The sequence below is a fragment of the Hyla sarda genome, chromosome 10 (assembly GCF_029499605.1).
Source record: "Hyla sarda isolate aHylSar1 chromosome 10, aHylSar1.hap1, whole genome shotgun sequence".
NCBI lineage: Eukaryota > Metazoa > Chordata > Amphibia > Anura > Hylidae > Hyla > Hyla sarda.
In genome coordinates this window covers 61,226,914-61,251,936 of record NC_079198.1, presented here as the reverse complement: position 1 = coordinate 61,251,936, position 25,023 = coordinate 61,226,914, and the positions used below count along the sequence as shown (strand labels likewise).

Sequence of the window (25,023 nt, the reverse complement as noted above, 5' to 3'; positions counted from 1 at the left end):
TGTCTGACAGCAGAAATAATTGGGCACCAAACCCATAGACAACGAATACAAAGAGCACACCATGTTCACATGGCAGAATTTCCGTGTGGAATATTCCGCACAGACATTCCGCTGCAGAAGAATCACAATGATTTCATTCAAATATGTGGAATGTCCACAGCAGACATTCCGCACATTTTTGGCTGTGTGAACCCTGTGTGAAGGGTGCATTTACATCACTTTTGTGCCTCTGTTGCACAGATCTGCTCAGATCTGCATGGGCTCAATTAAATCCAATGACCTGAACTAAGTCACCTAATGTCTTAGGGTCATTTTCTGACTGTATCGACTTTTGGCTTGTACTAAAAAAATGTTGGATATGGTTCGAAAATGACCTGAAAAGAGTCACTAGGTGACCTGGTTCGGTCATTGGATTGAATGGGATCTTTGCAGATCTGAGCAAACCTTGACAAAGCGGATTCATCCGCGAAACGTCGGGGAGGTTCTGAATGAGTTTTAACCAGCGGCAGTTTGAATCATAACAGGACTGGTAGTTTATGGCTAGGTGATGCAGACACTGTAGCACACCAATCATATACACTAATTAGGTACCATAACTCCAGTGATACCGGACACAGTAGGGGGTCAATATAATACCCCCACTGAAACACAGTACTGCATCGCTGATAATTTTAAAACGTGTGAAGGGGTTATAAGATTTTATTTTATATAAACTCAATAAAAGTTGTTTTTAGGGGAGGGTATCTAGTAAGGGCTTATCCCCGAGAGGGGGCAACCCCTTAAAGGTTGTATGAAAACTGACCATAACTGGACAATAACTAACTACAATTGATCATGAAAAATCATCAGTTTTCCTAAGCTGTCATTAGTAGTGATGAACGGCATTGCCCATATTCAAATTTGCGATATTTCACGAATATATAGATGAATATTCGTCCTATATTCGCGAATTTCGCGTATTCATTATATTCACATATTCGCATATGCGAATATTCGCATATTTGCGTATTCGAGGAAGAAAACTGTGAGAAGGTGGGCAACTTTACTATTGGTTGCTAGGGATGTTGTTGATAACCTCTGACAAGTGTATTTGCCTCATTCTAATTGGCCCACAAGTGAAAAGAAGGAATATGCAAATATTCACATATGCGAATATGTGTACATGCGAATATTCACATATGCAAATATGCGCACGTGCAAATATTCACATATGCGAATATGCGCATATGCACATATGCTGTAAAAAGCAAATATTCGCAATTTCGAATATATAGCGGACATATTCGCAATATTCACGAATTTGCGATATTCGCGATAAAAATTTGAAACGCAAATATTCGCGCCCAACACTAGTCATAAGTTGTCATCAGTTTGTACTGTCAGTTTTTTTTCTTTAAGAACACAATTTGCAAGCTTTTGCAAATTTTTCTGCAGATTTTACTACATGCTCCTGGTATACATCAGCATCCTGTAAAAAAGGTAAGCCAATATACACCATTGCATTCAGGCATTTTCCCCATTCATTTTAACGGCCCAAAATGTAGTCAGCTAGTGACTACGTTTGGGCCATTTCCCAAATGTATATATTCAAGACTCAAAAGTGCAGCAGACCCCACCATAGAGTCCCACAAAGTAAACACATACACTTAGTTGTAAGAGCCATTTGCATAATTTTTTAGATACTGTAGCTATATTTGCCCCTATCCAAGATGGCACATGTGCATTGCTCAACTCTTCTGCTTATACACCACTTTGTTATTTAGACTTTCCAGAAATAGATGTACTGATCCACCTGCTCAGCTTTTTCATTGGCTTGAGCAATCACAGCAGCACCCCCTCCCACATAGTAGCTTATGTCACTAGGTATATTTACAAGAGGGTAAATTTGCTCTTATTTATGAAATAATTATTTCTAGATGGGCTTTGCCTGCTGGGTAGAATAATCCCACTGTAACTTTAGTGTTTTGATTCCATTTTGGAGTGCTGCAGTAAACATGGTTTTTGGAATGACACTTGCCTGCACCCTAGTTGTCACTACAACTTTAACCTTCTATGTATGTTTGGAATATACATTGGTTAAAAAAGGTGTATATTTTTGTCCCTGCAGCTATTGCCTGTGTGTCTCTGTAAAGAGACCAAATACAGGAAGTGTGGGTGGCCAAGCAGGGCTCTGTGCAGTGAGGAAGTGGTTTTCGTTTGTGACAACTCGGTTACTGTGGACATCATTAATAAAGGTAGATCCAAGTCGGTTGAAGTGATGACATTTTTAAGAAGATTAGTATGGATTGCTTTACAGTGTAGTTTTCATTTCATGGCAGAACATATTGAAGGCATTAAAAATGTAGCAGCTGATGCGTTATCTAGGCAAAAATTTGATGTTTTCTTTCAGGTAATGCCGGGGGCAGATACGCACGGTTGTCCAGTGCCACAGTTCCAACTACTCAGCATGGATTAGGTTTATGCAAACAGCTGGCACGTAAGCTAATGATGAAGTCATTAGCACCCAGTACTGCTCGATCATACACTTAGCATGGGACACATACAACAAATTTTTAGCAGATTTTTCCAGTCCTTCTGAAGATTATATTTCTAATTTAGTTTGTTTTATCACTTTTTGCCATCACACTAAGAGTTTATCTTACAACACGATAAAAGCCTACTTGGCAGTATACTGAGGACAAGCAGGGCTCTGTGCAGTGAGAATAAGCGGGGCTCTGTGCAGTGAGGACAAGCAGGGCTCTGTACACTGAGGACAAGCAGGGCTCTGTGCAGTGAGGATAAGCAGAGCACTGTACACTGAGGACAAGCAGGGCTCTATACACTGGGGACAGGCAGGGCTCTGTACACTGAGGACAAGCAGGGCTCTGCACACGGAGGACAAGCAGGGCTCTGTGCAGTGAGGACAAGCAGGGCTCTGTGCAGTGAGGACAAGCAGGGCTCTGTACATTGAGGACAAGCAGGGCTCTGTGCAGTGAGGATAAGCAGAGCACTGTACACTGAGGACAAGCAGGGCTCTATACACGGGGGACAGGCAGGGCTCTGTACACTGAGGACAAGCAGGGCGCTGTGCACTGAGGACAAGTAGGGCTCTGTACACTGAGGAAAAGCAGGGCTCTGTGCAGTAAGGACAAGCAGGGCTCTGTACACTGAGGACAAGCAGGGCTCTGTGCAGTGAGGACAATCAGGGTTCTGTGTAGTGAGGACAAGCAAGGCTCAGTACACTGAGGACAAGCAGGGCTCTGTGCAGTGAGGACAAGCAGGGCTCTGTACACTGGGGACAAGCAGGGCTCTGTGCAGTGAGGACAAGCAGGGCTCTGTACACTGAGGACAAGCAGGGCTATGTGCAGTGAGGACAAGCAGGGCTCTGTACACTGAGGACAAGCAGGGCTCTGTACGCTGAGGATAAGCAGGGCTCTGTGCAGTGAGGCTCTATGACATGCACCAGCCCCACACAGCAGGATGATTGAGTACATACAGAGTACATATTACAGCACTCTGTGGGCTGTTGCAACGTTATTCATTATCTAGATGATTTTCTATTGGTAGAACCCCCTCAGCAGGTACCTTGGCAGTTGGAAAAAACACTTGAAACTTTCACATTGTTAGGAGTTCCGGTATCTCTTACAAAGGTGGAAGGGCCAACCAAGGTTTTAACTTTCCTCGGGATAGTCTTAGATGCCCACAAGATGGAGGCCCGTTTGCCTGCAGATAAACTGATATGCATCCGAGATATGGTAAATAAGTTTGTTAGGTCCCAGGTTACGAATAAAGCTGAGTTACAAAGTCTCTTAGGCATGCTGGCTTTTGCGATGAGGGTGATTCCTCAGGGCAGGTCCTTCATTTCAAGGTTATTGGAGTTACTAGCCTCCGCACCTCTTCAGGATAGCATGATTCGGTTTGGTCAGTCAGGTATGGCAGATCTGCTCATGTGGCAGCAGTTTCTGGCAAATTGGAACAGGGTGTCCCTCTTTGTGCCAGTTGTCTGCACCGAGTCCTCCCGTATATTCACAGACGCCTCATCCATCGTTGGCTTTGCAGCTATATGGGGTTCAAGGTGGATAGCAAGCGGCTGGCCTGGGCAGGTTCATTACATTCCTGGCTTTACGGACAGCTCCGCTACCTTTGAAATTGTCTCCATAGTGGCTGCAGCCCAAGTCTGGGGGGAGTGCTGGCGCAATAGTTTGGTGGTTTTCATTTGTGACAACTCGTCTACTGTGGACATCATTAATAAAGGTAGATCCAAGTCGGTGGAAGTGATGATATTTTTAAGAAGATTAGTATGGATTGCTTTACAGTGTAGTTTTCATTTCATGGCAGAACATATTGAAGGCATTAAAAATGTAGCAGCTGATGCGTTATCTAGGCAAAAATGTGATGTTTTCTTTCAGGTAATGCCAGGGGCAGATACACACGGTTGTCCAGTGCCACAGTTCCAACTACTCAGCATGGATTAGGTTTATGCAAACAGCTGGCACGTAAGCTAATGATGAAGTCATTAGCACCCAGTACTGCTCGATCATACACTTAGCATGGGACACATACAACAAATTTTTAGCAGATTTTTCCAGTCCTTCTGAAGATTATATTTCTAATTTAGTTTGTTTTATCACTTTTTGCCAGCACACTAAGAGTTTATCTTACAACACGATAAAAGCCTACTTGGCAGGTATACAGCACTTTCAGTCCAAGGAATACCCAAGCAGGCCTTTGCGGTTTTCCGTACATGCGGTGAAGTCTGTGCTGCACGGTATACGCAGCACCCCGACTGTCAGGGAAGGGGTCAGGTGGCCAATTTCAGGTGACATATTCAGAAGTTTATCTGATTTATTGGATACAGCGCCATTGTTTTTTTTACGTAGGACATTGATTAAAATGACTATGTATTTAATTTTCTACGGTTTCCTTAGGCCAGGAGAAGTGACAGATAGTTCAGGTAGGGCCAGTCCGGTATTGAGACAGCAGTTGTCTCGAGTCAGAGACAGATATGTTTTATCTCTACTAGGAAAACCAAGACATCCAATGCGAAGGTGTTGGTTACTTATTTTTCCACAGGTCACAAGTGGTGTACAGTTAGGGTGTTGGATCAATTAATGGCTATCATGTGCGGGGTGGGTCCTGGGTTACCATTATTGTCGGTAGGCAGTTTGCCTCTGTTAACTAGTCTTTTCACAAGTTCTATTCGCTCTCTACTCACTATGCTAGGCCTAGATGCGCAGACATTTTCAGGCCACTCTTTCAGAATAGGGGCAGCATCGGCCGCTTCAAAACATAAGGTGCCCGCTTATATTATCAAGAGGTTGGGAAGTCATCTTATTATGCATATTACATTCCGAACCCTGATAAAGAAATGTCTGATGTTTTCAAGTTGTTAGTTTTGTGAATTAATAAAATACACTATGCTCACCTATTCTGGTTTGTCTTTTGCCCTCTATAGGTGTTCCCTAATCTCATGCGGTTATGGCCCACCTCATACCGCTTATAGTATAAGGTTTAGGTAGGCACATGTCCCCAATGGGAAGCCTTGACCACAAGTATAAAGCCCAGAGGGCTGTATTTGTGGGAGGGGCTGGACAGTATTTAAACCCTGGTCTCCTCTCCCTCTGGGCGGGTGCAGCGTTTATTCCCACCCAAGCCTCCCTCATTTCTTACATTCCATTATAGGGTATGCCCTTTATAGGCGTGCCCTCATGTCATGCGGTTATGGCACACCTCAGACAGCTTGTAGTATAAGGTTTAGGTAAGCACATGTCCCCAATGGGAAGCCTGATGATCTAGCTTGGTTTCCCTTTAGTGCTGTAAGAAAGGACCAGAGGGAAACTTATAATCGAACTGATATCATTCATTTAACTGGCTCTTTGTACTCGATGCTGCTTCCGTGGACCTGCTGGACGCTGGACATGCATTTTGCAGTGTTAGCTCTTTTAAAATAGCTCTAAAAAGTAGAAAATTATATGTTTAAAACTCAACTATTTCCACCCCATAACTCCAAAATAGTTACTGAAAATCTCTCACCAGTGCATGGAGAGGATCAGAAAAGAAGGAATGTAATAATGTGTTTAAAATCAATATAACATCTTTCTCAGACACAGTAAGATCAACCTACAGTTCAGCTAAATATCATATATTTACCTCTGCAGGCTGGACCATCTGACCACTGCCCATTGGCCATACAGGTAACACTGTGCGATCCATCCAAAAGGAAATTTCTTTTGCACATATAGTATATAACTTCTGAGACTTCATACTCTGCTTTTTTCACTGCTACAAGAATACCTTCCTTGATCTCTGGAGGTGGTGGACAATAAACTTCTACAATATAAACAAGTCAACCCACTTTATGAGCATTTCATGGTGGTTCTATATACACAAAGTTAATGGGTCATTTAATTCAATTGTTTATAGGTATCTATGCTATTCTGTACTAATGTGGTCATAGCAGACTCAGGGCGGTGCACCACCATGTAAAACAGCATATGGGCTTTAAGGGTTTGCTTTACAAGGGACATTTACTTTATGTCCAAATATCTGATTACTGGAAACCCTACCCCTGTTTTTCTTCACTTCAGGACAACAGTCAGTAGGAGTTTGTGGTTAGGCATGTGTCCTGTTGACCAACTCAAACTCTATGAAACCGACAAAAACAGCCTCACAGCCGTTCTCCTCTATTTCTGCAGCCCATGTGAACTGCCCTGCAGGGATTAATGCCCCCCCCCCCCTCCCTTCACAATCTGAACCATGTTACTGCTAACTATGACAGAGAGCAGAAAGTCAGCCTGATGGATTTATCTTATGTTTCTCTGAGTAACAGCTAAATTGTGGGACATATTTAATGAAGACTTAGAAGTTGCATCATTTTGCTTTCAGAAAACAAATCAACAGTAAAAAATCAGTACCAATGTGTCTATAGCCATTAAGGCCCCTTTTATACTTTAGTAGGAAACAGTTGCATAGTAATAGCATGACAATAACAACTTACTTATACATATGGGAGCATTGTTAGACCAGGTCTTGTTTTCTAGGCATTCTGTGAATACAGGACCTTCTAGTCTGTAGCTGCACAAGGAGAAAATACAGTCATTTAGTATAAGTGTTACAGTTTTGCTCCGGTCGGACTCGCCGGCTGTGAGCGATTTCTGTCCCTGCTGTCGGCGGGGCTGAGATTCGCAGTGTGGGACACGCCTGCATGCGAGTCTCAGCCCGTCAATCACTGCCCTGTGTCCTTGCACCCTGATGTCCCCGCAGCTCTGGCGTGTGTGCCTCTTGCCATTTGGGCACGCGCGCGCCGGAGCTCTGTTTCTTAAAGGGCCAGTACCCAATTAGTCTAAGTGTTTGCACCTGTGCTCTGGTCCATTAGTATCTGCTCCCTCCTGCTCCCTGGGCCGGATCTTGGTTGTCTGTCTTAGTCTTTGTTTGAACTAGCCTGAGTCAAGTCCTGTTCCAGAGTCAAGTCCTGTTCCAGAGTTGAGTCCTGTTCCTGAGTCAAGTCTTGTTCCAAAGTCTGTGTACCTGTTCCTAGTTCCAGCCTGTCGTGTACCTGTGTTCCTGCTTTGTCCTTCTGCCCTGCCAGCCATGTCCTGCCCACCATGTCCTGCCAGCCACGTCCTGCCTGTCTCTGTCTGTGCCACGTCACTCCCCAGCTACCTGTGTGGACGAGTCGTGCCAGGGGTAGCGACCTGGGTGCCACCTGCCGCAGCAAGACCATCCCGCTTTGCGGCGGGCTCTGGTGAAAACCAGTGGCACCTTAGACCCCACTCCCAGCCATGCCTGTCTGTGTCTCCATCCACACAGGTCCAGATAATCCACCGCCTGCTGAACTCCTGCCGCGATTCCTAACAGTAAGATTCGGCCTGTCCTATCATTAAGATCCGGCCATGGGGCGCTTTTGTCTGACTTTTCAGGTCTTTTCAATCCGGGAAGACCCGGAAGAAACACAACCCAGTCATGAGGCCATTATCCTGTGTTTCTTTCCGGCCTTTTTAAACAGTGTTGTTTGTTTTAATTCATTATGCCTGATGAAGAGTCCAGCCCGGACTCAAAACTCAATGTAGCGTGTTACCAAATAAACTTGAAGTATTTTACTATATGCTGACGAAGTGGACATTGACTTCATTACCTGAGAGGGGAAGCACCATCGGCATAGTCCTGCTTTTCTGCGGATTTATTCTGCTTTCCATTTGCATTTTCTGACTGATTTACCCTGTGTTACGCGAGAAGGACGCCACAGCCAGCTGACCTCCATCATACTTGTGATTCTATATGCCAACTACTGTGTTGTGCCCGCAGCAAAATAGGCTCTGGTAAGCTAAACTAATTGCTGCCAAGGGGCACCTATAATTTTTAAAGGGGTATTCCAGGAAAAAAAAAATGTTTTAATATATCAACTGGCTCCAGAAAGTTAAACAGATTTATAAATTACTTCTATTTAAAAAAACTTAACCCTTCCAGTGCTTATCAGCTGCTGATGTTGAGTTGTTCTTTTCTGTCTGATAACAGTGCTCTCTGCTGACACCTTTGTCTGTCTCGGGAACTGTACAGAGTAGAAGAGGTTTCTTATGGGGATTTGCTTCTACTCTGGACAGCTCCTGAGACAGGCGTCATCAGAGAGCACTTAGACAGAAAATAACAACTCAACTTAAGCAGCTCATAAGTACTGAAAGGATTAAGATTTTTTAATAGAAGTAATTTACAAACCTAGTGAAAACAAAGAATGATGACAGCGCAGCACTCACCCTTGATAGTGGTTTATTCAGATCAACGATACACAGGAAAGTAAAGATCCGCAGTACAGTGGGGTCCAGGGGGGGGGGGGGGGAAGAACAGGAATGAGGACTCAATGGAGTCCTTGCAGCAACGTTTCGCGGCAAAAACCGCTTGGTCACGCCTCAAGGCGTGACCAAGCATTTTTTGCCGCGAAACGTTGCTGCAAGGACTCCATTGAGTCCTCATTCCTGTTCTACCCCCCCCCCCCCCGGACCCCACTGTACTGCGGATCTTCACTTTCCTGTGCATCGTTGATATGAATAAACCACTATCAAGTTTGAGTGCTACGCTGTCATCATTCATTGTTTCCACTATTTTGCACCTCTGCCTAATGCTGCATTGCACTGCCCAGTGCACAGTACAGGCCCCTGACTATCAAACATCAATCCATTGAGCAGGACCCCAGTGCCGAGTGCCCGTATTCTATTATCCCATTCATTTACAAATCTGTTTAACTTTCTGGAGCCAGTTGATATATAAAAAAAAAGTTTTCCTGGATAACCCCTTTAATTCTCTGCACAAGGAGCGTACCTGTCTTTTCTTTTTCTTTTATATATTGATACAACCCTAGACTTTTGTAGCCTTGGCAGCCAATGCCTAGCACTGATCACTAAACTTGAGCTTACTATCCACCAATACCCCCAAGTCTTTTTTGTTAAAGGTTTTTATGGCCCAAGTGCATAACTTTACATTTATCCACATTAAACTTAATTGTCAATGTCTGTGCCCAAGCCTCCAGCATCCCCAGATCCAGCTGTGATATTATGTTATCATCCTCTGTGGTGATCACCTTATTCCTTTTAGTATCATCTGCAAATATAGAAATTATACTTTGTAATCCCTATACAAGGTCATTAATAAAGATATTTAAAGAAGTGGACCCAGTACTGATCCCTGTATGTTATATCTCAGGCATACTGCAATTCATTAAAGCCCAGTGTATAAGGATAAACTGTTTAATAGTGGATCAGTACTTCTGTCTTCTCATTTTACAAATAATAATAAATAAAACGCCATAATCTTTAAACTTACCCTGCATTGCATTTATACTCGATCACTGCTCCCTCTATAAGATGTCCCTTCTTTTCAAAGTATCCATTCTCAATACTTGGAGGGTCCTTACAAGTGGATACAACTGCATTTTAAGAAAACTAGGGTTAAAACAAGTGTAGATAGTATGGAACTAAGAATCCATTCATTTCACATCATTTCACAATTATATATTGCCACCAGTAAAAAAAAAAACATGGCTTTTTGAAAGGGAGGTTGTGGTTGTCACTTAGGCCGGGTTCATACTAGAGGATTTCTCAAGTTGAAGACTCCCATTGGTTTCAATAGGATTCTGCTGCACTGTGCACACTGCTGAACTCACATTCTGGAATCCTAAAGAATGATTGAACTTATTCTTTTGGCAGAATCCACTCGGATATGCATTGCCATATATTAAGACAGCACATACAGTATCCGAGAGGTCCCAGAGCTGACTGATCAGAAAACGAAATCTCCTGCTAGAATATTTACTGCTGTAGATTCTTAAATGTGAACCCTGCCCTACAGTAGTTGAGGATGTGGAAATGTCTGGCCACTTACTGTTGAGAAGGGATTGTTTACATGGAACAACCCTTTAAATGGAATCACTACACTTAACTACAGTGACCATTGAAATGAATTTTTTTGTCCTACCAGCAGAAACATATTGATTTATGTCTGCATATTATTAATAGGATACAGGCTATAACAATAGGCAACCTGCATTCTACTGAACAGTCTACAAGGGAAAGAAAATTCTCAATTCATTGCACCTCTTCAAAAGCCAATATTATAAGTGATCATTATAACATGATATTTTGGAATTGCTTTATAACTTTCTTCTCAAATATATATGTAGTCTTTAAGACAAACAATGTTTGATCACTTCAGTATTAAGTGTTGTAAAACATGGTTTTAGGATGGCTGTCTGTGTGTGCGCACCTTTTGACCACACCAGAAGGCCACAGTATTCTCCAAAAATAAGTTGCCAAATTATGCAGTGACTCTCTTGGGGTTTGGGTAGAGAGACACAATGGCCCTCATTTACTATTGCAAACCCATGTTTTGTCGGGTTGTTCGCCCCATGTTTTGTCGGGTTGTCTGTCTGCGCCAGTATTTGCGCCAGAATTGAAAAAATAAATAAATAAATAAAGACTAACTCTGCATTTTACTGAGAAAACCCCAAAAACGGGTGGCTGCTGGGGAAAGGGGGCGTGGTCACAAAAAGGGGCATGTTCCTGACATTTTCATTTTCAGCTGAGGAAAACCCGACAGATCAGAGCAGGTGTAAAATAGGCAAAAAGTGCAAAATGTAGGGAAACCTTAGTAAGTACCGTGGAAAGAAAATTGTAGGGAATTAAAACCCACAGAGAAACCTACACAACACTCCTAGTAAATCAGGGGCAATATGTGTGCAGTTGTAAAAACTCAGTCTTTGTTGTTTGTAGAAATGTATTAAACATAACTGGAAGTCATTTACTCCCAACTTTTTATAATTTTCTAGATAAACCATCAGTATTGGATTAGTGGGGCTCCGACTCTCAGAGCCCTCACCAATCAGCTGTTTGTAGATGCAGTGATGCTCCAGCAAGCACCACAGCCTCTTCACTGTTTACTGTAGACTTTTACTGTGTTGGGACTGGCACATGCTGTACTTTTTGTAGCTGTTGTCCTAGATATTACAGTTGTGCCACATAACTCCTTCCCGACCCATGACATACATGTACATCAATGGTCGGGTGGGCGGACATGACGGGGGCCCGTGGGTCGGGTCTGCATCATGACCGGGAGATGTCTGCTGCTATCAGATACAGATCACAGCATTTAAACATTAAATTACGCTATTCACTGTGTCTTGTGGAAGTAAGGTCTCGGGCTTCCCTAGCAACCCATAGCACCCTGCGACTACATGACGCAATCGCAGGTGGGGCTATGGGTTGCTAGGGAGGCCTGAGGCCTCCCTTTGGCAACCTTTAGCAATCGTGCACAGATTTCATGGATCAAAGTAATGCAATAGCATTACATTGATCTATGTAAGCCATCTAATGATGGTTTATGATATGCCCCTAGGGGGCTAAAAAGTGTGTATAAAAAAAGTTTAAAAAAAATTTTAAATACAAAAAAATCCCTCCCCTAATAAAAATTCTAATCACCACCCTTTTTCCATTTTTTAAATAAAACACTGTACAAACAAGAAAAAATACACATATTTGGTATCACCACGTGTGTAATTGTCTGAACTATAACATTTTTATGTTTCTGATCCTGCATGGTGAATGGTATAAAACCAAAAAAATTACAAACCCCAAAATTGCAGATTTTTTGTTACATTACAAAAAAAGAATATGTAATAAAAAGTGATCAAAAAGCCTTAACTACACAAAAGTGGTACCGTTAAAAACTTAAGCTCATGGCTCAAAAAATTAACCCTAAAACAGCTCAGTAGGTGGAAAAATAAAAAAAAGTTATAGGGGTGAGAAAAAAGTTTTAGTTTTTTTAAGGTTTAAAAAAAATGTTTAACCAAAAAACTAAACAAAAGTTATTCAAGTTGTGTATCGTTGGAATCATACCAACCCATAGAATAAAAATGGCATGTAAGATTTAGGATCTTGCGCAGATTGGATGCACAGGATTTTATGCTACAGATTTCAATGTAAGCCAAATGACTGAGCACAGCTTCTAATCTGCAGTTACAAATCCTGTGCATCAAATCTGCACAGGATCCTGTACGTGTGAACGTACCCTTACTGTATTTTGAAATCCCAAACAAATATTGCCCTACAAAATTGTGCGATTCCATATTTTTTTTCTTTCATTTTTGTCCTACATATTATATTTTTCTGGCTTTGTAATACATTGTATGATACAAAAATAAGTGAATTAGTGGAAAGTACAACTCGCCAAGCAGAAAATAAGCCCTAATGCAACTTTGTCATTTGAAAAATAAAGAAGTTATGGGTCTTAGAAGGTAAGGAGGAAAAAAAACCATGAGCTGGGTCATGAAGGGGTTAAAAAACACTCTGGGATTGTTTTGCTTATGAAGTGCAGAAAGGGCTAGGGCATAATGTAGAGGTTCTTATGTATGCCTTGTATATTCCTTTAGTTGATGTGACATGGATTGAATACCATCTTGATTCTAATTTACCTACTAATATGGTTACATAATGCAGCCCAGGGAGAGGGGGTAGTGTCGTATCACTGCACTTGCTCTTCTCTGACTTATATCTAAGTGCAGTAAATGATGCATCAGGGACATATAACTTCAGTCCCTTATCTCCCTTATGTCTCTTTGTAAGGCATTTCAGCTCTTACACACAGGAGAGCAGATGTCGAGGAGAGATTGAATGAAGAAGAGCTTGGATGAAACAAATGACACTGTAGGAATACTATAAGATGGTGTGATTTACACTGTATGTACTTCTTTAATTGCTGCCTTGTCAAACAGCTGATTGGCAGGGTAGCTCAGATGGATCCCTACCAATTTAATATTGATGATCTTCCCTGAGTATAGGCCATCAATTTTAAAAGAACAAAAAATAGAAAAAATGCTGCTCAGCTCACCACCCTTACGGACATGATTCATTCAGACGATATTCAATGATGTGATGGGGAACACAGATCACTCAGCGGGTCGCATTCCGTGCAGCAAAGAAGGCAAGGAAAGATGGGTTCCAGCTTTCCCAGGATAGTAACAATATTAAAACTTCATAATTTTTAAAGGGATGTGCATAGGACAAAACAAATAATGTGAAAAACAAAACAAAAACGAAATGCCAACACGTTTCAAGCTAAAACCTAGATCTTAATCATGGCAATGTGTACTTGGCAAGTGCCCGTTTACATAATGCAGGATACAATGTACAAACAACAGAATGCCCCGGATGGGGTTCCCCCAAAGTGATACATCAATGTCAAACTGACCATACCGGAGCATACGGGACCATAACGGAAATTTGACAGTGTAAAAGGCTTTCTTTGTGGCCAGAAGCAAAAAAGCATGAGCATGGCAAAAAAATTGCAAAAAATTCTTGAAGAATGTGCCTAAAAAGTGAAAGACAGAAAAAGCGCTATATATTTATTATAAAACAGGTGTAAAAAGCTTAGTTTAATCCTTAGGGTATGACCACACAGTGTAAAATTTGCAGAATGTGCGCCTGGAAAACGCAGGCAGACATTCTGCACATTTGCATGTTCTGTTGGCGCTAGGACCACTCGGAAATATGCCATCTTTATATAGGCAATGCATTTCCAAGCGGACCCTGAAATCGAGAATTCCATGGCAGATGTTTCTGCCAGGGAAATTCCACTGTGTGCAAGGTGCAGCAGAATCCTATTGACATCAATAGGAATTTCCATGGAATTCGTCTAAAAAAAATTCCACTGTGTGAACATGGTCTTAGTATTTTAGGCTTATAGGCTGTTCATATAAAGAGTCATGCCATTACTGCTTGCTTCTTCCTGCCCCATTTTATAGCCATGTTTTAGATTAGTGCAAAAGGACATATACTTTAATATTTCTTTATTAAGGCATTTATCCGCATGTTAAGTGGATGGGATCTACAGTGTGCTTGGGAATAAGTAGGCTCTCCTCCTGACTGACAGAGAGAACAGCTGCACCCAGGTCCACCTTCTGGCATTCCCACTGGTAGAGTGTTTAAAAATGCAAATAGAAAGATTGCCGAGACTCCACATGTGAGCAGCATTATTATGAATTACAGTGCTAAAATAATAATGAATCATGTCACTTTGCTATTACCATCACAGGGTGCTGTCACACTCCACTTCTTGTCTCCTTGACAACGGCTTTGTGCCATCTCCTGTCCATTGGCCATTTTGTATCCTGGATGGCAGTGCACTAACATCTGATCTCCAAAGTTCCATGTTTCCTGCTTCAAAGATGTGTTAGCATTCTCAAGGATTACAGGCCATGGGCAACTGCTGCGGGCTTTAACACAGAGACCAGTGTAAATACATGTATTAAGTACAGTGCAAATACAATACAGAACATTTTACTTATAAATAATACCTATTGCAGCCACTGAACACAACATCAGTAAATAAACCCAGAATAAACTTTATTAAATACATTTAATTTAAAATCACTTTAAAAGATTCAGCAGCAATCAGAAAAATGGTACTCAAAGCATTGCACTGCATAGATATTCCTTTTCCCATAAGAGAAACAACTACATATATAGCTATAATCACATAAAGTGCAAGAGTAATTTATAACAACATGTACATATGTAACCAAGACACAGGGAATAAATACAGATGACCATCAATTGACGTTGATGACCTCAAATGAAAGCCCAATAGACTTCTATGGGATTCCACACTTCTGAATTTCCACACAAATTCCGCACCAATTCCACACAAAATCCGCACAAGCCAGAATCCACCCAAGGAAGCAGAAGCGGAATTGGTGCAGAAATTCCGCCCTTGTGAATAGACCCTAAGTATGCAGACACAGCTAGGTGATGTTCACCTGTCCACTGTAATAATTAATCTGTTCAAAATACATCCTATATTAAAATTAAATCATTTTAATTAGTTCCCCTCTGTAGTAAAAATATTTAAATTGCCACCACCTGTATCAAATTAAACCCACAAATGGTGGAGGAAGAAGCTGATGATGCCCTTGCAGCTGTTGGTCGGTGTCTGAATATACTGAATCTAGAAGCTACTGAGAAGGGTTTAGAGATGAGCGAATTGAAGCTGAGGAACCCGAATTCATTACGAATTTCATGAAATACCGGCCTATAACACGCACCCTCATTTTTCCAAGGATATTTGGATAAAAAAAAGTTTTTTACCCAAATATCCTTGGTAAAATGAGGGTGCGTGTCTGAGCATGTGTATACCCTGATAGACTGTTTCTGACCCAGCAGAATCGCGGCTTTTGCGGGGTCAGAGACCACCGTCGCTGCCCACTTCTCTCCCCTTGGCTTTCCTGGGGTCTAGAATCCTGCTGCCGCTGCTTCTCTATTTTAAACCTGTTAATCTGTCAAGGGCCTACATACTGTGAAAGTCTGGGTGAAAACTACTCACCGGCTTGTGTTTTTACTCAGATACTTTTTTAAGTGTACTGTAGCGCATTTTTCTGCCCTAATAAGTGCATACCACATATGTGCATCTAAGTAGAGTACTATTTTGTACCTGTTAATATCTCAGGGGCCTAGATACTGTAAAAGGACAGCCAAAAGTAATCACTGGCTGGTGTTTTACTCAAATAAATTTTGAAGCATTCAGTAGCGCATTTTTCTGCCCTCATATGTGCATACCACATACCTACCTCTAAGTAGTGTACTATTTTGTACCTGTTAATCTGTCAAGGGCCTAGATACTGTGAAAGTCCAGGCAAAAGTACTCACCTGCTGGTGTTGTACTCAGATACTTTTTTAAGTGTACTGCATTTTTCTTCCCTCGTAAGTGCATACCACATACCTACATTCTATCTATCTAAAGGATAGAATGATTGTAGTTTATGTATAATTGTTATGGTGTATATTATTTAACTGTCGGATAGTTTAAACTCACTCCACAAAAATATATCAAACACCCTTATATAGAATTATTATGGATTTTATGTTTGGTACCCCAGCTTCCTAGGGTGAAGTTAGTGTTGATATGGGCACTTGTGATAGGGGTGTAGGGGTTTTTGGTGTATTTGTGTGGGGACACAATGGGTGGGGGAGGGAGTGGTGAGTATAGCGAGTGAATGGGGGGGAGGGCCTTAGGTAATGGTCTTTGTTGTGGGTTTGGAGGGGTGGGGGGGGGGGGGGGTGGTACACCACCATGATATACACTAATTTTACACCATTTTTTTATACACTGATACACAATTTTTTTTAATGATTTTTATATACACTTAAATATAAATATTGATTTTGTAATATAATATACAAGTGATTAGGTCTTTTAATGGGTGTGTAATTAAAGGGGTACTCCCAACCTAGTCACCTTAATGCAAGTCTAAGGGAGGGGGCGTGACGGCCCCTTCCATAGACTTGCATTGAGGTGATGGGGCATGACATCACACGGGGGCGGAGTCCTGACATCACGGACTTCCGTTCCCCTGATCGCGACCGAGACCCTCCAGTGCTTCCGGAAAAGAAGCAAGTGGGTGCCGGATGAGACATCTTATCCCCTATCCTTTGCATAGGGGATAAGATGTCTAGGGTGGGAGTACCCTTTTAAGCACAAGTTACACTTTATTCTATATATAATCTTCAATATACCAATATGGTTTATATATTATTATCACATAGCACTTTAGAATTTCACATGGGGTGGTCATCTAATGGAATTGGGTTGGTACCCGGGTTTATTAAATTATTAATTATTTATTACAACAAGGAATGGGTTTTGGGTGCTGTTATTTATAATTTACATGTTTGTAGGGTATTTTGTATCCCTGGAGTTGATAATAATCCCTTATTAATTCCCCTTGCACTGTAATTATGTATATTTTATTTAATACACTCCATTTTGTCTTATCGTTTCCTCATTCAAAGTTTTCTTTATTTTCATGACTATGAAAATTGTAGATTCACACTGAAGGCATCAAAACTATGAATTAACACATGTGGAATTATATACATAACAAAAAAGTGTGAAACAACTGAAAATATGTCATATTCTAGGTTCTTCAAAGTAGCCTCCTTTTGCTTTGATTACTGCTTTGCACACTCTTCGCATTCTCTTGTTGAGCTTCAAGAGGTAGTCCCCTGAAATGGTTTTCACTTCACAGGTGTGCTGGTGTGGAGGAGGATGTGTGATGGTGTGGGGGGCTTTGCTGGTGACACTGTTGGGGATTTATTTAAAATGAAGGCATACTGAACCAGCATGGCTACCACAGCATCTTGCAGCAGCATGCTATTCCATCCGGTTTGCGTTTAGTTGGACCATCATTTACTTTTCAACAGGACAATGACCCCAAACACACCTCCAGGCTGTGTAAGGGCTATTTGATCAAGAAGCAGAGTGATGGGGTGCTGCGCCAGATGACCTGGCCTTCACAGTCACCGGACCTGAATCCAATCGGGATGGTTTGGGGTGAGCTGGACCGCAGAGTGAAGGCAAAAGGGCCAACAAGTGCTAAGCATCTCTGGGAACTCCTTCAAGACTGTTGGAAGACCATTTCAGGTGACTACCTCTTGAAGCTCATCAAGAGAATGCCAAGAGTGTGCAAAGCAGTAATGAAAGCAAAAGGTGGCTAGAAGCTAGAATATTACATATTTTCAGTTGTTTCACACTTTTTTGGTATGTATATAATTCCACATGTGTTAATTTATAGTTTTGATGCCTTCAGTGTGAATCTACAATTTTCATGGTCATGAAAATAAAGAAAACTTTGAATGAGGAGGTGTGTCCAAACTTTTGGTCTGTACTGTACGTACATCTAAGTAGTGTACTATTTTGCACCTGGTAATCTGTCAAAGGCCTAGATACTGTGAAAGTCCAGGCAAAAGTACACACCTGCTGCTGTTCTAGACAAATGCTGTTTTAAGCGTAGTGAAGCATATTGTACTCCCTTCATTTACGCACTAAGTATGTCACGCAGAGAAGTTCCAGGACGTGCACAGAGGAGTGGCAGAGGCCTAAATTCATCAGGAAGAGGTCACAGCAGACTAGTGGCAGCAGGAGTGGAGAGGTCTGAGCTCTCGGTATCAGCTAGCGGTTGTGTCTCGACCAGCAACCCATCGGCCGTCATTGATTGGTTAACACGGTCATCCACTTCATCACAAGTGACATCTGATACCCCCAGTCAACAGTCGGTGGGTTCCTCAGACACAACCCTCAGTTGGCATGGCCCGGGAGCAGTCCCTGTCCTCCCATTGCCTCTGTCCTATACGGTTCCCTCCCCTACAGAAGTATCTTATGCTGTGGGTTCAGTTCCACTATTCACTGAGGATGATCTAATAGAGGACATTCAGCAGCTATTGCCCAGCCAAGAAGTGGAGCAGACACACGCTGCTTCCTCCGCTAGGCGGGCAAATAGTTATGAGGAGAGTGACGTGGGAGGTGATGTTGCCAGGGTTCAGGGTCCTCAAGCAGACACTGTTGGGGAACCTGAGGAGGACATCAGTGACGTGCAGACACTTGTTGACGATGATGAAGCCGATCACAATTGGGAGCCGGGTGCAGAAGGGGCTTCATCATCATCAGGAGAAGAGAGTTGCAGGTTGCCCGTGAGGCAGCAGCTGAGCCAACAAGGTGGTAGCATGGTTGGCATTCAGCATGGTGGCAGAAGTGGAAATTCTAGTGCCCGGGGGAAACCACCTGCTTTGCGGCAGCCTTCCTTCCCGGGAGGTAGTGGAACAGGGCTTCCTGGAGACTGTTGGTGGGAAAATCAGCTACTCAGTGGTGTGGCAGTTTTTCATCAAGCATCCGGAGGAAGTTCACATAGCCACATGCAAGATATGTCGGCAAAACTTAAAGCGTGGCCAGGGTCCCAATGTTGGCACCACTGACCTGCATCAACATATGCTTTGCCACCATAAAGTGGCCTGGGAGAACCGTGGCTCCAATTTAGTGGTCCAGCCTGCTGCATCACCCAGTGGCACGCTGCTCCCTCTTTCAGCCAGCCAAGGCTCCACCACCTCAGCTGAAGGGAGCTGTGTGTCATACCCTCCTTCTGTTGCTCCAGATGCTCCTGCTCCTCCTACTTTTAGTCAGCCATTCCGCCAACCATTCATCTGCGAAGCCATGTCCAAGAGACAACAGTATGCGCCCACTCATCCAGAAGCTGAATGTGCTCCTGTCTAAGTTGCTGGTGCGGCAGTCCCTCTCTTTTCAAGTGGTGGACTCTGCAACTTTCAGAGAACTGATGGCTTGTGCCGAGCCGAGGTGGTGAGTGCCAAGCCGTCATTTCTTTGCGAAGAAGGCAGTACCAGCCCTGCACAATTTTGTGGAAGAGAAGGTAGTCCAGTACTTTAGCCTGTCGGTGTCTACCAAAGTGCACGGCAGCGCCGACGTCTGGAGCTGTAACTATGGCCAGGGACAATACATGTCCTTTACCGCTCACTGGGTGAATGTGGCTCCTGCACAGCCACAACACACCCTTGGACAGGTCATGCTGCTTTCTCCTCCACCCTCTCAGGCCGTTGGACCTGTGACAGTGTGTGACTCATCCTCCACTGTGTCCTTAGCCTCCACTGCCCAGACAAATCTTAGTGGCCCTTCAACATACCATGTGTGCAGGGCATGGCGGTGTCACGCTGTTTTTCACATGGTTTGCCTTGGCGAAAAGAGTCACACTGCTAAAAGTCATTCGTAAAGAAATCAGAGCATGGATTACTCCACGAAAACTGGTAATGGGAACCATGGTGACTGACAATGGGAAGAACATCTTGCATGCGCTGTGACTGGGAAGGCTGAGCCATGCGCTTTTGCATGGCACATGTGTTCAATCTGGTTGTGAAGCAGCTCCTGAAGTGTTCCCCCCCCCCCATTTGCAAGACATCCTAACATTGGGAAGGAAACTTTGCATGTACTTCAGCCACTAATAAACCGCAAAGAACACCCTCCTTGAACTGCAGCGTCAGAACGGTATCCCCCAACATAGTCTGATTTGTGATGTTGCCACACGTTGGAATTCCACCCTCCATATGTTAGACTGACTGTAAGAACAGAGAAAAGCCTTCATCGATTTCTTGATGATCCAAGCGGATAAAGGTACTCCCCTGTGTAACTTCAATGTGAACCATTGGCACCTCATACATGACAACTTCCGTTTGCTCAGGCCCTTTGAGGAAGCCACATTATTAGTAAGTCGCCAGGATTATGGGAGGAGCAACGTCATTCCCCTGCTTCATTTCTTACAACACGTGTTGGAAACGATGGCTGGTCAGGGCACTGGAGATGTGGCGCCTCTATCTCACGGCCACATGAGCCCTGTGGGGGCTGAACTAGAGGAGGAGGGGGAGGGGCACAGTGGAGCACAGTTTAGGTTTCGCTATATGGGCGGTTTTTCTAGTAATCTGACAGGAGAGGAGGAGCAGCCAGAGGAGCTAGAGGGTTATGAGGAAGGCGAGACCGAGGACCCAGACACACCGTGGCAGTATGCAATGGAGATGGAGGCAGGGAGTCCCTCCAAGTCCCTTGCATAAATGGCACAATGCATGCTCACTTGCTTGCGTAGTGACAGCCGAATTGTCACCATTCGGCAGCGGGATAACTTCAGGATCCCCACTTTACTGGACCCCCACAAAATAAGGGCCTTTTTACACCCACTGAGAGGGAGGACAAAGTGACCTACTACAGAGGCATTGTATGTAGTCAGTTGGCTGATGCCTATCGACGTCATTGTCCATCCTCTTGCGGGACTGAATTGGGGGGCTCCCTGTGCTCACCTTCCACTGCCATGGCTGCTGGGGAGGGGTGACAGGAGCAGTACCAGCTCCATCAGCAGAAGCCTGAGTCTACAGTCGCTGATGAGTAGCTTTCTTCACTCGCATAGTGAAGAAATTCATCAGCAGCAGGTACACCAGGACCAAAATCAGTAGGTGATGGCATACCTTGACATGCCCATGCCAACACACCTTGAAGATCCACTGGACTTCTGGGCAGCCAAACTTGATTTGTGGCCGCAACTAGCAGAGTTTGCCCTGGAAAAATTGTCCTGTCCGGCCAGTAGTGTGCCATTAGAGGGGGTGTTTAGTGCAGCGGGGACCATAGTCACCCCAAGAAGAACTCGTCTGTCCACGAAAAATGTGGAGAGACTGACCTTTGTGAAGATGAATCAGGCATGGATCAGCCAGGATTTACAACCACCAATACCGGATGTATGAGAGTAGATTGACCATAGTGCCACACCAACACTTCACAAATATGGATAGTGCCAAACAGATTTAAGGCGCTGCTCCCCAGTTACAAACATTCCTCCGCATCAGACCTTTTTTCACCCACCTTCGTCATCGGGTACTAGTAGTGCCACCCAACGCACCACTCTGTCACCGTGTCACTTTCAAGACTCCTGATGCTGCTGCCACCTCCAGGCTGTCTCATTCAGCCACTTTATGGTCTCCTTATGCTTCACCCACCTTCAGGCTGCGTCATTAATTCAACATTTGTTTTACTGATGCTTCAGCCAGCTCCAGTCTGTGTCATTCAGCAACTACATGGTTTAGTGATGCTGCTGTTCCTAGGACATTACCTATTATGTTTATGGTAGCACTAGGTACCATACATCTTCAATGGAAATTTCAAAATTAATCTTTAATTCTTAGAGATTGTGAGACCCTATTGTCTCCTCATCTGCCACCATCTCCAGGATTTGCCATTCAGACACTATATGGTCTCCTCATGCTTCAGCACACTCCAGGCTGTGCCATTCAGCCACTCTATGGTCTCTTCTCAAGCTTCAGCCAACTCCAGGCTGTTCCATTCAGACACTATATGTTCTCCTCATGCTTCAGCCACCTCCAGGCTGTGCCATTCAGCCACTATATGGTCTCTTTATGCTGCCACAAACTCCAGGCTGGGCCATTCAGCCACTAAAAAGGTCTCTTCTCATGCTTCAGCAAACTCCAGGCTGTGCCATTCAGCCGCTATATGGTCTCTTTATGCTGCCACAAACTCCAGGCTGGGCCATTCAGCCACTAAAATGGTCTCTTCTCATGGTTCAGCAAACTCCAGGCTGTGCCATTCAGACACTATATGGTCTGCTCCTACTTCAGCTACCTTCAGGCTGTGCCATTCAGATACTATATGGTCTCCTCATGCTTCAGCCAACTCCAGGCTGTGCCATTCAGCCAATATATGGTTTACTGGGTCTGGGCTTAAATTATTTTATGGTAGCACTTGATACCCTAAATCTTCAGTTTAAATTTCAAAATTCATCTTAGGGAGACCACTGTAAGGTCTCCTCATGCTTCAGCCACATCCAAGCTCTGTCATTTAGCCACTATGTGGTCTTCTCATGCTGCCAACACCTCCATGCTGTGTCATTCAGCCACTTTATGGTCTCCTCATGCTGCCAACACCTCCACACTGTGCAATTCAGCCACTATATGGTCCTTTCATAATGATGCCGCCTCCAGGCTCTTTCATTGTGCCCGTATCTGTCGTGTCACTACCCCAGCACACTCCATATGCGTGTTAGAACAAAGCAAAGTGTTCTACACCCCTATTGAGGCTTTCTGTAGTCCAGAAATAGCTGTTTATATTGTAGATTTGCCACAAATAAATTCGGATCAAACCAAATTTTTTTGAAAAATTCGGCGTATCGACCAAATCAAATTTTTCAAAAGTTCGCTCATCTCTAGAAGGGTTGTTAATAATAGTGAGTGAAACCGAAGAGATTTTCCTTGGAAAGAGTACCATAGGTGTGTGAAGTCTTATAAGGCTATTCATGGTCTACTGGGGATACTGGGAAGAAGGATATGCATATGCTTTTTACAAAAATATTGGAAGCACTTAGGTCGCCAAACATGTACATGAATTCCATGGGGGCAATGTAAACTGGGTTCTCATATTTAAAGGGAATTTATAAGCCTCAAAATGCATAGGATGTCTGTACTCCTCCCATCATGTTGGCTGTGTATATTTGACATGGCTTATATTATAAATGGATGAAATAAAGGAAGAATTTATACTGGATTCCAAAATAGCTGGGTCTCTTATTTTTACTTGTTAGCTGATCCATGCATATTTGGTAGACTTGTTCTCATTGTGGTGAGCTGATCATAGATTGTGTTTGAAGCACAGTACATGGTTATGTTATATGTGAGGTGTTAGCATATCTTTAGGCTGCTGTGTTAGGTTCCAGTGTGTGGCGGACTGTTTAAGGGTGATAACTGATTTACTGTGCAGATAGGAGGCAGGGAGTACTAGGGATCCAACAAAGCAAAAAAAGAATGTCCATGTACAACTCATCAGATGAGAATGTATGTGGTCTTACATGTCGCTTGGACCTGCATGCTTGCCCCCAGGTACCCTGAAGCTGCTTTGGAAAGAAGTCTACAACTACAACTAGGAGCCATGTAGGCTTGAAACGTGTTAGTTACTAGGAAACCCATTATATAACATAAACATTTTTATATAATTTTAACCAGAAGGCTGGGAAACCTCTTCAAAACCATGAACAAGAGATAGCTTATCATAACTATCAGCTGGTTATTTTAGTGCACCCTGTGTACTGTATCAGTTGTATAATGTTAACTCCAGTTCACTCTGCTTTGAGGTTCACCAAATTTAACAGAACACAGTTAGCAGAAGGGTAATGGCAGCAGACACGTGTGATCAATGTGTTTGCAATGCTAAGAAAAATTATTGAACCATCACATAAAAAAATCACTTGCTGGCTTCAGGCTGTGAGATGTGTGGAAAGCCTCAATGTATTTGAAATTCATGTATCTCTTTGGGGTTTTCTTTCATTAAACAGTATTCATGCTCTCTGTGTGTGAACAGAATCATTTTATGACAGCTTGCACCTTTAATAAGTCATATGTGTATGATGACATTAGAGGAAACAGCACCATCTGGTCACCTTCCCTTTGGTGATAAAAGTCATTTTAACAGGCTGAGCATCTGGGTTTCCGCAATGCCCTCCTCTGCAACATGTGTGCCAGGGAGTAAGGCCGATGTTTCTCTGTGATAAACGTTTTACTGGGCTTTAATTTTACAGTGCAGTTCCCCTGGCACAAAATTATCCCTTCTTTTGATATTTTATTCATATTCTTAGTCATATTTCACAGTGAAGCTCTTTTTACTGCCTTTATGATGTGCAGTATTATAGAATCGATAGACGTGGTCATTGCCTTTTGTAATTTATCACTGTAAATTGTAAAGAATAGTACTAACTGTACTTATAGTATATAATTTTTGTCTTAAAAAATACTTCATATGAAACATAGAGAAGTTTAAAGGAGAACTGTAGTACAATATACCTTATCCCCTTATAAGTTATAGATCGCGGGGGGTCCAACCGCTGCGGTCGGTCCCCAATGGTCGGACCCCCCGCTAACTTCTGTACGGGGCCACTTTAGTCTGCAGGAAGCACCGTGTCATCCCCAGCAGAAAGTAGCGGCAGAAATGCCCCTTCCATGTATCTCCATGGGATACATGGAGCGGGCGTGTCACCTGTCACGTCATGCAGGGACAGAATGCCCCCTTCCAGCATACTGCTGCGGCCCTGTACAGGAGATCGCGGGGTGCACCAGAGATTGGACCACCTGCAATCTATAGCTTACAGTATATTGTTATATTGCACTACAGTTTACCTTTACA

General features: G+C 43.2%; 1 protein-coding gene and 1 long non-coding RNA gene across 3 annotated transcripts in view; one reads left to right on the top strand and one right to left on the bottom strand.

The window, feature by feature from the left end:
• LOC130293862 (beta-2-glycoprotein 1-like) overlaps nucleotides 1-25,023 on the bottom strand; it is a 76,574-nt gene that overhangs the window by 9,351 nt on the left and 42,200 nt on the right. The window contains exons 3-6 of one of the 2 annotated variants that reach the window (XM_056543053.1): nucleotides 14,546-14,734; nucleotides 9,793-9,895; nucleotides 6,977-7,053; nucleotides 6,130-6,309 (exon numbers count right to left, since the gene is read on the bottom strand). In XM_056543053.1, the coding sequence (XP_056399028.1) occupies nucleotides 6,130-6,309; nucleotides 6,977-7,053; nucleotides 9,793-9,895; nucleotides 14,546-14,734 (549 nt within the window). The remainder of the gene's footprint in view (nucleotides 1-6,129; nucleotides 6,310-6,976; nucleotides 7,054-9,792; nucleotides 9,896-14,545; nucleotides 14,735-25,023) is intronic. The other variant, XM_056543054.1, reaches the window with a different exon arrangement.
• LOC130293863 (uncharacterized) overlaps nucleotides 1-25,023 on the top strand; it is a 40,567-nt gene that overhangs the window by 13,247 nt on the left and 2,297 nt on the right. The window contains exon 3 of the long non-coding RNA XR_008848318.1: nucleotides 2,108-2,234. This is a non-coding gene — a long non-coding RNA (uncharacterized LOC130293863). The remainder of the gene's footprint in view (nucleotides 1-2,107; nucleotides 2,235-25,023) is intronic.